Here is an 11,526-nt window from a genome sequence, read left to right as displayed (position 1 = left end):
TACTTGGGAACACAAGTCGGCGTGAGGAAATACAGGAAAGCGCCAGGGTTATGGTAGTCGGTAAACATAAAAGAGTAACAAGAGAGGGGGAGAGAGAGAGAGAGGAAGGAAACGAAACGAAACTAGTAGGTACGTTTTCAAGTTCTCATGAAACGTTCAAAACTCCAAAGATATCCGCGCCATCATTCTGCGACGCCAGTTTCTTGCCCTTGCGACGCGGCGATATAACGACTTCGCCCCAGTTCTTGGGCACCGGTGCCAGATGTCGCTGACTAGTTTTCAAAGTTCCTGCAGCTCCTTGTTGCGTGGTTGTTGTTGTTGTTGTAGTTGTAGTTGTGGTGGTGGTATTGTCAGCGGTTGTTGTTTGTTGTGTTTCGTTACTGGGTACTCGTGAAGATGTTCCGGATCCGTTACTGCGTAAAGTGGCCTGGGGCTGAAGATGGGTGTGCGACGACCAAATATCGACTACCGAGCTGTTTTGAAAACGTGTTAGAGAATATAAAAGGTGATGAGTGTGTGTATACATGGCAGACATACTCTGATGCGCGTTGGCAAATAGCCTCCAAAGCCTCCCTCTCTCTCTTCAAATCCTCCGGGTCTGATTGTCCCTGGTTTGGGTGATTCACAGATCCATAGCCAAATCCACCGGGATAGAGATCATCGTCCATAAGCCGGGCATGTTCCGCCTCCTGCAACCCACGTGTGAGCCCGGGGTAAAAAAATTCTAGACAAAGAAAAGTAGAATCAGTCTCACCTCGTGCTCCTCTCGGCTTCCTAGGCCGAGACAAGACTGACAAGCACCCATTTTCTGTGCAGCCTAAACGAGCAGAATACTGCCCAGTGTGTGTGTTTTGATTTCTTCCACCAGATTGACGCGATAAAAAAACAACAACAAAGGAATGCAATCAAGAGGCTTCTCTTATGATTGACGAGCTACCACAACACCTCATCGCATTTGAGGGAAGGTGGGTTTTATCGACATGGAGTTATCGATCTGAGATGTGTGTCGTTCCCCCACTGCCTGTTGTCTGTGTGTATTTGAGGGGATGTACAAATAATGTTGGCGGCGAAATGCGGTTATCGCATGACGAGGTTGTTGCTGTGCAGGAGACCGATGTTTCTCCGGGGCTGGACACCGCGTGGTCCGTGCACCTGTGGGGCTTTTACAGCTATACAACTTTGTGGTTTGTTATTATTTATTTTCAATCTATTATTATTATGTGAAAGAGTATAATGAGAAAGCAGGCAAATTGCTTCATTATACAGTAATAAATAGCATAGGTAATAATTAACCTGATTGTTGGCCTTCTATAACCTGTATATAGATATAGATATCTATATTAATATTGAATATACTTCAAGTGTTTAATATTAGGGCTTTATGTATACAACTTGTAGTTATGCAGTGATATTAAAAGAATCCATCACAGTAGAGATAGATTTATTACTATCATTGATGTCTCCATGTCGGGAGGCTCTCGCCAAGTACTTACTTAGATCGCTGGGCCTCGGCTACAAACTTGTTGATATTATCATCTGGATGGAGTTTCGGCTACTTCGGCCATTCTCGCTCTAGTTGATGCTGGCACCTTAAAAAAGCAAGGTATCTACAAAATCACAGGTTCGACTAGGTGAAGAGATATTCAAATCCGGCCACAAAAAACAATGAACAAAAGATGTCAGAAATGCAGGATCCCACCATCACCTTAAAGCAACAGATTGCGGTCAAGCCTCAAGGGCCCGACAGTTACATTTCAGTAATCAAACCAACTCGCATGGGCGAGCTCTCTGCCACTGTATTTGGAGGAAATATTCTGGCAATTGCGGTCAATGCTGCCTACCAAACGATATCAACCACGCATCACCTCTATTCCATATCTGGTCATTTTATACGGCCAGCGACAACCGACCGAAATTTGATCTGTAAAGTGCAGAGAATTCGCAATACCAGGACTTTTGAAACCCGTCATCTCCAAGTGATTCAAAAGGCTGCAGATGGATCAGCTGTACTGTGTCTTATCGCTTCCGCCGATTTTCACATCGAGGAGCCTAGGTCTATGGTAGTTTACGCCATTCCGCCTCGGTCAGGGCCACAGATCAGTCACTATGAACCTTTACGACATGACCCTGTCCCGGAACGTCACGTTCTTTATAGATATATTGAACGCTTCACTGATGTGCAGTCCATCAGCATCGGAGGAAATGAGGAGGAAACACCAGCCACGTCTCGGATATCTGGAGAGAAATTTCGAGTCAAAGGGCCTCTAGAAACTGAGGCTGAAAACATGTCAGCGCTTGCATTTTACTTGGACAAGGGGCTTGCTTATATCCCTGCAAATCACAATGGATACGAACTCTCCGAAGCCAGTGCTTGCGCAACACTGGACTTTTCCCTTCGAATATTTACTCATAAATTGAACCTTGAGAATTGGCATACTATCGAGCAACAAACAATCGCGGCGGAGAATGCGAGAGCTTTCAGCGAAGGGAGAGTTTGGAATGATTCTGGCCACCTGATTGCTAGTATGACACAACAGACCATTCTACGTCCCCGAGCTGATTTTCAGTCTCGTATATGATATATGTAAGCTACGACTTAGAAGTTGTTTGAAACAGAATAGATATTAGATAGTAATTCAAGTATAAGAGGAAGTTCTACCACTTGCTCGAGTTTGTAACCCAAAAAAAAAAAAATACAACGCTAAGTAACATCCAATTGGTGTGCCTGCTCTACTTTTTCCTGGCCAATTTTCAGTATTATATAGCGGATTAAGGACATTTTGCCATGTTGGAACCGAACGAATTCAATATCAAAGACGCAGATGACCAAGGTGCGTGGGTGATCTAGGATTCATGTTAATCGCTCGTCTTAAAGCTTTCATAGATGCTTTATTACAAGGCTGTAAGCAGTAATATACCTTCTGATAAATAATAAAATGCATTTTTATGGCCGGGAGTTAGGTCTAAAAATTGGGTCCAAGGTCGCTATTTATCATCGCTGTTGTTATCGTATCGTGATCTTTTTATAACCTTTATATTCTGACGTGGACAACAAAGACCCCCGCGAATTGTTTGACTATTTGACAAGTTCCTAGTATGAGATCTAGTGTAAAATTCACTTGAAGTTACCAGTTTTCGCTTGCGAGAACGGACATGTAGCCACGCCCTTTGCCTTTATTACCTCCATTTGCAACCTCATCTCCTCCTGTCCTTTCCCCTTCTGTGGCGCTGGCCCAATAGTCATTATGTTGTATCCTTGTGGTTCATATCGGTCTCCGCGTGAACCAGGTACCTTCCCTCTCAATATTCTGACCAGCAACGCCCCAGATCCCCATGTTGACCAGAAGGTAGGTTTGACGTACCATGGTTGCAGGCCCTTCCTTTCGAAGTTGTATAAATGCGTTTCAGGATTTGCTGTGTCATGTACTAGATTGACAGCAAGGGAGGAGAGACGCGGAGGTGCAAGGTATCGAAGGGACAATTTTCGTAATTCTCGGATGAGGGCCAGTAAAAGAGATAACATAAGGCCGGGAGGCTCGAGACTGGAGATGTGAGCAAGATACAGTAAATACACCCCGTTAGTATCATTCTCTAGACTTACCAAAGACTTGCCCTCATGACATCGTCCAACTCAGCACCGAGCACCTGTCGCACAAGTGTTCTTATGAAACTAGGAAGCGACGACATCGCCCCATCAACATAAACTCTAACATATTGGTCGTTCGTTGCTGTCGGCTTTGCGACTTCTTCTTCATAATGGATTGTCCAGTCTCTCAGTTCCATCGCGAAGTGCAGGCCATCTTTCCAGCCTTGTGCATTGGACGGAAGTGGACTAAATGGGATTTCCATATCTTCTCCCAAGTTCTTGTGAAAGACGCCAAGGGCACATTTCTCAACATCAGTAAACTTGCGCCATTCTTCTCTCTCAACAACATTGAGGATCTCGGCAAGACCATCACCCAAGGTATGCAGGAGATCAGTATCGGTGATTTTGTTAGCACGACGGTAACGAGCGTGGCTAATAATGTGTCACGGATCAGTGAACAAATCAAGACACTTACGTATCTACTCACGAGGAAGTTCTACTTACAGATAGTTCATTCTCGACACCGCTGACGCATACCGATCGGAATCTCGAGGCTTAGATTGAGCCTCTCGTAGGAGAATTTCCGTGTCAACGGCGCGCTTCCCTGCATTGCGCCTATTGTTTTGGCCTGTGACTGCGAAAAGCTTGGACATGGTCGGGATACCTCCGGCCTATTTTTTTTTTGTAATTTGAGTTGAATTCTTCACTGTCACGAGTCCTTGTCATACCTTTAGTAGAGCTATTTGACGGGCCTTGGCAAATGCATATGGAAACTCGAGCTCTTGTAATTGGGTTATAATTTCATGTGCTTCTTTGACCGTCATGCTTGATAATTTTCTCTTGCCAAGGGTGAATGAGGCCTCAATCTTTGTCATACGACGATACCGAAGAAGCGCAACCAGTGCTATATAGCCGATGAAGACGACGACGATCGTCAAGCGATTATTCAGCCACAGGGCCTTGGACGAATCGGTCGCGTAAAACATGATTTCTGAAAGTCATTCAAATAGTATTTCGCTGTTCGTTATCAACTCGATCGGTATTCAACGCAAAATTAGATCTTGGTGCAATTCGGAATGAAGAAGAATCTAAGGGTGGTCGAGGCTACTTTAAGAGTTCGAAGTGGAAGGGAAAAATTGAGCTCCTAGTCACTTTAAACGAGTTCCCCCAACAAATCTTTAGATTTAATACTGGCGACGAATTGCTGAGCTCAGTGTTTTCAACCCGAGGTTCCGAGAGCTGATAACGATGATAATATAATCCAGTCAAGTAGTAATTGGGTAGGTTCCCGAGGATCCCAACATATATTTCGGCGCCATGCTCAGCATATCAATATGGATGGGATAAAAAGTCATGTGGAGATATTATAATCCATTGTGATTTTGGTATAAGTGTCGTTCATATTATCGGATATCCAATGATGAAAATTTTCCGCTTTTTGGGTCGAAGCGAAATTAAATAAGTACCCGTTCCATTTCGTGGTATTGCAGATTCTTCTGGTTTTATTTCTTAAACAGATCTAATTTTGCGTCTATACCATGCCAAATCAAGACCTACATTCCTTTCCCCTCCGGCTGAGTCGCCTGCGAATTCTATTGCTTTGTTTGATGCTTACAACAACTATCCACTACGCCCACAATTACTTGCGAGCTGAAGACTACCCCCCAGTCCCGTTTATCTACACGTCATCAAAGGCATATCGAATTGGAATCATTGTATTCTACCCTTTTCACACGTTCTGCGGGATACGTGGATATTACTTATATAAACCTGCTACCTTGCGAACCTCGATTATCTATCTCGCTAGTTACGCATCTCTAGGTATTCGGACACCAGCTCATTTCTTCGGAGGGATCCCCCAGATCCCATGGTTTTGGCTTTTTACGATTTTTACCGACTTTTTTGCTGGTGTTGCACTGGCAATTTTCACTTACGAAACATATGTGTCAACAAAGAGTTTCTAGTAGGGGGTGCCAGACTGGCTTTCTTGATGTTATGTATTCTGGATATACATGTATGAGGAAGAAGGAGGAGGATGCTATCAATGGGTATGGTAATTGCAGTAAAACTAACAACTGGGTATGGTAATTTCAAGATTTCCCTTGCACTCGGATGAGAGGGAGATAGATTCCTAATACTCTCCATTGTAACCATATCTAGTAACCCACAGGTATCTTCAGATAGTCGATCAATATGGGTCTCTGCATTGACCCTAATAGCCCCGGAGAGAAAAAAAGACTTCACAGACATTTTTATACAGACGGTGTGAAATGTTTAAACAATAAAAATAAAGAAGAAAACCAATAAATTTTTTGGCAAATTGAGCTCCCGATTAAACAATGACACTGTATAAGATAGATGGCGGATTTAAGATACCTTTCTCCCTATTCATTGCCAGTGAATCATCTCACTCACCTCATTAAAAAAAATGATAATTTTAGTATTTACATATAATCTTTATATATCATAAGGAGTAATAGATAACTAAAAATAGAGATTTCAAATTTTAGCATCAATATATAAAATCTTAGTAAAAATCCCATCGACCTGTAAAATTAAAGATAACTAACCTAAAAAGGAAATTTTACTTGTTTTTAGAGTTTAGGGCGTTCTGACAGCCAATCAGCACATTTTTAGTTTACTGATAGTAGAGCGAAGCTCCACGATAAAAGCCAAGCCCTCAATTATTTCTCATGATATACAGCCCCGTAGCTGAATAAATATAACCGTATTCAGCTGGAATATGTACGACTGTCTGGTGGTAAAAGTCTGCCAAGACTCAACAGTACGGCAGGCACTAAACTACAGTAGTCTTAGGGCCCCACTACGGCCATGCCGAGGCACATACTGATTATAATATCAAAGTCTGGAACAGGAATGAATTATCTGATGCACTGCCCGACGTTCGTGTGATTTCGGTCCTGTCGGAAGACGAATGATTTATATTATCAAAGTCCTCCATCACTGCGTCCCGTCTGATAGCTGGTGGATTCAAGAATGGACGGTCCAGATTCTCGACTGTTAGAGCTCCTTTCGGCCTGTCGCTATCCCTCAGCCGGTGAAGATGACATCGTGAACGGTCAGGAAGACAGTGACTCACCGGTTGACAAAGATTCCTGTACCGTGACACGCATAATAGCCGAGCAGGAAATCTCAAGGAGACCATCTGTGGACATGCCGAGACGACGTTCGACCAGGAGAGCTGGAAGGCCCAGGTTAGATGCTGCAGGCGCAGCAGTGCTATCAGAGGTAACACACATCCATAAATGTATAGATCACGATCTGACTACCCAGTAGGGCCGGCGGATGCAAGTTCGACACGCCCAGAGAACATACAGACGAAAGAAGGAGATTACAACCCAAAAAACCAAGGCACATTTGACGGAACTTGAGGAAAAGCTTGTCAGAATTTCAGAATCTTTCACAGCGCTCTATGATGCTGTTTTTCAGTCAGACTGCAGTAACAACCATGCAGCCCTGGTCAGTCATCTGGAGGAGATTCGGGGTCTCTTAGCGCCAGAGTCACAAAGGCCGGCAACAATATTTCAGACTGTGAAGACTAGAGAGAAAACTCTGCTCCAGTCACAGACTGATATCCCATATGGATCTGACAAGTCGTCAGATGTGATTTTTGGATATACGACCTTGGAGAAACCTACAAGGAAGAGTCTAGATCAAACTATGCAAATTGACCAAGAATACGCACGATCCGACAATTGTTTCGAGTCATATCCAGTCGGGATTAGAGATAGCGATAGCAAGACAATTGCGTGTGGGTATAGCATCGAGCGACCGTTTGGAAACAACTTTCGCTATTCCTACTCCTTCCATGAGTCTACACTCACTAGGAGATTGCATCGATACTGTCTAGAATACGCATTCCTTCTATTCAGTGACACGCGTGCTCATCCAACGGCGGTCTACAGAATGTTCAGATTGGTCCCGTGCATGCAAAACAGAGCAAAGATGTACCCGTACTTCAAGCGTCTCGTTTGCAGCAAAATTAACGATCCTCTGGAACTCCCGGCCCTTCCACTGTATTGTATTGGTGGCGCTGGCACTCATTATCCTGTCAAGGATCATTTGGGGAATCCCATTTATCCATCAAACACACGATTACCAAGGCGAGTTCTTGGTATATCAGCAACTAGGGACATTGGAGACTTCAGTTCTGGTCAAGGTACGCAGGAATACCTTGGGACGTTCGGACTCGATGGTCAGTGGTTTACCTGCACGGATGTGGAAGGCTACCTCAGAGACCAAGGAGTGAACTTCGATGGTTCTTCTCTATATGCGGATGTATCATGCCCTAGGTCAACACCAAATTTTACCGTGCCGCATCAACTAGGGAATAATAGCCCGACAGATACTTCTGGTTTAATATCAGTTCACAGCGTACCTACAGGTAGAACTACCGTCCCTCAAGTTGTAAAACGTGTACGACCTGAAGTTTTTCATGAAGGTACTCTCTACCAACTACAAAAAAACGACAATATATTAATCATCCGCAGGATCTCTAAGACCTAGTGCGTTTGGACGTATACGTTTCGTTCTAGACATCGAATCTTTCTTTAGCCGTAAGTTGACCGTTCATGAACCTGGTAACATGAGAATTCGTATAATTAACTTATTAGGTTTATTGAGGGGCGCTATTATTCTTGGGCGGACGCCAGGCTTCAGACTAGCCGATGTCGAAAGTGCCTTCAAGTCAGCATTACTAAGACACCAAGTGTCCTAAGACGCTTCAGGTATTCTTGTTTCTTCTGCTTTTTGCGTGGTCTCATAATTTTCAACACCACGTTAGGCTGTGTATGTTCTAATTTCACTCTGCGAATATGGACATCATAGTCAAAATTGTGTCTGTCCTTTCATAGTCACATTAGGAATCAATTGGCATTTATAATTTGGTCTTGTTTGCTCCGATACGAGATGTTACATTTGTGGCTTTCCACCACGGCCATCCTTGCGGAGCATCTGTTCTCATTGTACCTGTGAAGCCAGGGTTTCTCTTTTCCAGAAAACTTTTCATACCCTCCTTGCTGTCTCTCGACAACAAGGTAGTGAGAAAGATTTTCGATTCCAACAAATGCGCCTCTTCAGGGGTCGATGGACTCCTGTACATCATGTCGTGCATCACAGCTGTACTCACAGTAGATGTATGAGCTGCGATTTCATTTGCTATTTCTATTGCTCGAGAGACTGTCTCTCCGGGTGTAGGCAACACTTCTGAAAAGAGCTGGGCGAGTAATGGGTCTGATGCCGCGTAGCTACCACCAGTTGTTACCAAGTGCAGCGCGCGCGATAACCCGAGAAGTCTAGGTAAGAAATAGGAACTGCAGGCTTCCATAACAAGACCGCGTCTTGAAAATGCGAAACTAATCTTTGATGTCGCAGAGACAACCCGGATCGTAGCAGGGAGTGTCATTGTTATCCCAAACCCTGCAGCATGGCCATTAATAGCCATAATCGTCGGCTTACGGCAATTATGGATTGCGAGTGCAACTCTGCCGCCCCTATAATGCTCATTAGCACACCATGCCCCTGTGGGAAACAGCCAAGACAGGACATATTTAGAAAAAATACCTACCCATCTCTATATGCATTGATTGCAGTAGGACCACCCTTCAGATTTTCAAGAAGTCCGGAAAACCCGACTTCGAGGTCGGCGCCAACACAAAATCCTTTTCCCACGCCTGTGACCACAATAGCCTTGATTCGATCGTCGACCTCAAAGTAATGGAATGCAGTTATTAGTTCTTCGATCATGTGCGCAGTCACGGCGTTGAGCTTGTTCGGTCGATTTAGCCGTAACAGGACAACCTTCGTAGGGGAAAGGCATGTTTCTGGGACGTGTGAAATCAGAATGTCCTTGAAGGGAAGCGAGGAGTACGATTCTGGAAGGGCTGTTGGATTTGCCATGGTATCCTCTCGTTCTGAAAATTACGCTTCGATATAAGACTAATAATGTGAATATGTTTAACTACAGTATCTAGCCCTAATCTCTTCTCTGGGAGGGGTTATATAGAACAGTTAAAGCCTATCAAAACGTAGTTGTCCCGAGATAATGTAATCAACAGTACTATATCATCGTCTCGGATATTATAATCACAACTGGGTTATTCCGTAAATGAAGATTACGATAATACAACAATTTCCTCGGCAAGTATTAAAGGCTTAGTGGTAGCAATATTTCTTAACAGATCTTGGATCTGTTATCTGAAATCGAGGCCATGTACGTAATTTTATCCTTATTCCTACTCTCATATTTCCACACCATTCAAAATTAATACATTCCTTCAATTATTCACATCGGTTGCTGTAATATGTGGCTTGGACTAGTGTGGTCTTGAAATTGTGAAAAAATATTTGAATTTATAGATTTTGTTTTAAGTAAAAATAAGCCTAAAACAATAAAGGTGCAAAAGTATCAGACGCATTCCCCCGTTTCGTGCCCTTCGATTATTGTAGTTGTGATTTTTATTAAGGTCTATCTGTGATGAAGAACAAGGATCACAAGCGACATATAAACCTTTTTGCTTTGCCCACACACCATCATGAATTACCAAGAACCTCGGCTGTACCTTGGTAGATCAATGATTATAATATCAAACTTCGATCTCACTCTTCAGTAAATATATGAAAAATGGAAGACGGTTGTTTTCTTCCGATACGTCAGATTATATAATATCACAATCAGTAATTGGATTTAACTGCACTGGATGAAAATATAAAAATCCAGAATATAGGTTGAAAATTTATATAGCCGAGGTAGTACAAACGATGCTAACCGACTTAACTAGTAACTAGTGAACTAACTTAAAAGGCAACCATTCAATTACTTAAAGATTCGAATACTAGATAATAATTCGTTTAATTTTATTATCGCAGTTTTTCTCTTACGGTTTAAAGAGAAGTTAGACATATTCACCATGTCCTCAGACGCTATTCATAACATTGTAACGCTTATCCCGAAAAGTGGCAAATTCAATGATGTACGTCTACCTTTTTTTTCCCCATATTATTGCTCCCTTCCTATATCTATTCCTATTGAAGTTTATTCTAATGAAACCATAAATACAGCTTCTTCAGGCATTCGATAAGCTGGCTCAGTATGTCCAGGCTAACGAGCCTGAGACTCTATTCTATTATGCCGTGCAGCCCAAAAGCAAGGATCACATCATAATTGTTGAAAAGTCTGTTTATCTTTGCTAGTTGATTTAATAGGTGAATGGGCTAATACTAAAAAATCGGTGAATCTGCTGCAGGTATGAAAATGTTCATGCACTTAAGACCCATGCGCAGTCTGCGCCCTTCAAGGAGTTCGGAAAGGCAATTCAAGGGCTTGTACAAGCGCCTCCTGATATAAAAACATGCATTTTTGCTACGGGGTTTGACATTAGACCTAAAATATGATTGATTTTTTGTTGTCGTATAATTAGTCATGAAATGTCACTACATGTAACAGACACATGGATACATAGATGAAAGCAATTTATTGATTACAAGACCATGATTGCTTCTCCTCTTTAAGCAAGTCTGAAACAACTGTATAAATCAGGCTTATTTTAAAACCCAGTTCTAGGTATTGTTAAACGATGGTCATCGCCAAAAGGGAGCAATCGCTGCTTCTCTGGCTCTGAGCTGTTGCAACAGTTAAGCTTCCAATTCCCATCACTCCATTCCCCGTTTCCTAAATTTCGTTCGACGGTTATCACAAGATCATGCGACCTGTCGTATGCCGGGCCTCCGCTCCCGTAAACGTCGGATAGCGATGCCATGACTGTATTGGCATTTTTGCATCCATTAAAGCTTGAACCACCTTCGTCAAAGAATGGCTGATGGAATATATAATCCCATTTGACCCAGGGTATCACTGCCAAATATCATGGTTATCTGTCTTAAAACCTGGGTTAACCGTTAAAATACTTGGGAAAAGACAT

The 11,526-nt window shown here is 42.9% G+C and overlaps 6 protein-coding genes across 6 annotated transcripts; 3 read left to right on the top strand and 3 right to left on the bottom strand.

The window, feature by feature from the left end:
- Nucleotides 1–145: 145 nt before the first annotated feature.
- Nucleotides 146–805, bottom strand: TRUGW13939_05882 (uncharacterized protein; the record flags this gene model as incomplete). The annotated part of the gene is made up of 3 exons (XM_035489040.1): nucleotides 146–473; nucleotides 538–689; nucleotides 755–805. The coding sequence occupies 3 exons, from the start codon at nucleotides 803–805 to the stop codon at nucleotides 146–148; spliced, it is 531 nt and encodes a 176-aa protein (XP_035344933.1).
- An 871-nt stretch (nucleotides 806–1,676) lies between these two features.
- Nucleotides 1,677–2,579, top strand: TRUGW13939_05881 (uncharacterized protein; the record flags this gene model as incomplete). The annotated part of the gene is made up of 1 exon (XM_035489039.1): nucleotides 1,677–2,579. The coding sequence occupies one exon, from the start codon at nucleotides 1,677–1,679 to the stop codon at nucleotides 2,577–2,579; it is 903 nt and encodes a 300-aa protein (XP_035344932.1).
- Nucleotides 2,580–3,115: 536 nt separating this feature from the next.
- On the bottom strand, nucleotides 3,116–4,572 carry TRUGW13939_05880 (uncharacterized protein; the record flags this gene model as incomplete). The annotated part of the gene is made up of 4 exons (XM_035489038.1): nucleotides 3,116–3,542; nucleotides 3,602–4,018; nucleotides 4,091–4,257; nucleotides 4,315–4,572. 4 exons carry the CDS (start codon nucleotides 4,570–4,572, stop codon nucleotides 3,116–3,118), a joined length of 1,269 nt encoding a protein of 422 aa, XP_035344931.1.
- A 2,011-nt stretch (nucleotides 4,573–6,583) lies between these two features.
- TRUGW13939_05879 (uncharacterized protein) lies at nucleotides 6,584–8,324 on the top strand (the record flags this gene model as incomplete). Its single annotated transcript, XM_035489037.1, has 4 exons — nucleotides 6,584–6,835; nucleotides 6,884–8,048; nucleotides 8,098–8,163; nucleotides 8,221–8,324. 4 exons carry the CDS (start codon nucleotides 6,584–6,586, stop codon nucleotides 8,322–8,324), a joined length of 1,587 nt encoding a protein of 528 aa, XP_035344930.1.
- A 159-nt stretch (nucleotides 8,325–8,483) lies between these two features.
- TRUGW13939_05878 (uncharacterized protein) lies at nucleotides 8,484–9,505 on the bottom strand (the record flags this gene model as incomplete). The annotated part of the gene is made up of 2 exons (XM_035489036.1): nucleotides 8,484–9,099; nucleotides 9,174–9,505. 2 exons carry the CDS (start codon nucleotides 9,503–9,505, stop codon nucleotides 8,484–8,486), a joined length of 948 nt encoding a protein of 315 aa, XP_035344929.1.
- A 1,010-nt stretch (nucleotides 9,506–10,515) lies between these two features.
- On the top strand, nucleotides 10,516–10,999 carry TRUGW13939_05877 (uncharacterized protein; the record flags this gene model as incomplete). The annotated part of the gene is made up of 3 exons (XM_035489035.1): nucleotides 10,516–10,578; nucleotides 10,667–10,779; nucleotides 10,852–10,999. 3 exons carry the CDS (start codon nucleotides 10,516–10,518, stop codon nucleotides 10,997–10,999), a joined length of 324 nt encoding a protein of 107 aa, XP_035344928.1.
- Between the last annotated feature and the right edge of the window lie 527 nt (nucleotides 11,000–11,526).

The sequence above is a fragment of the Talaromyces rugulosus genome, chromosome III (assembly GCF_013368755.1).
Source record: "Talaromyces rugulosus chromosome III, complete sequence".
Classification (NCBI taxonomy): domain Eukaryota; kingdom Fungi; phylum Ascomycota; class Eurotiomycetes; order Eurotiales; family Trichocomaceae; genus Talaromyces; species Talaromyces rugulosus.
This window is presented reverse-complemented; position numbering and strand designations above follow the sequence as displayed.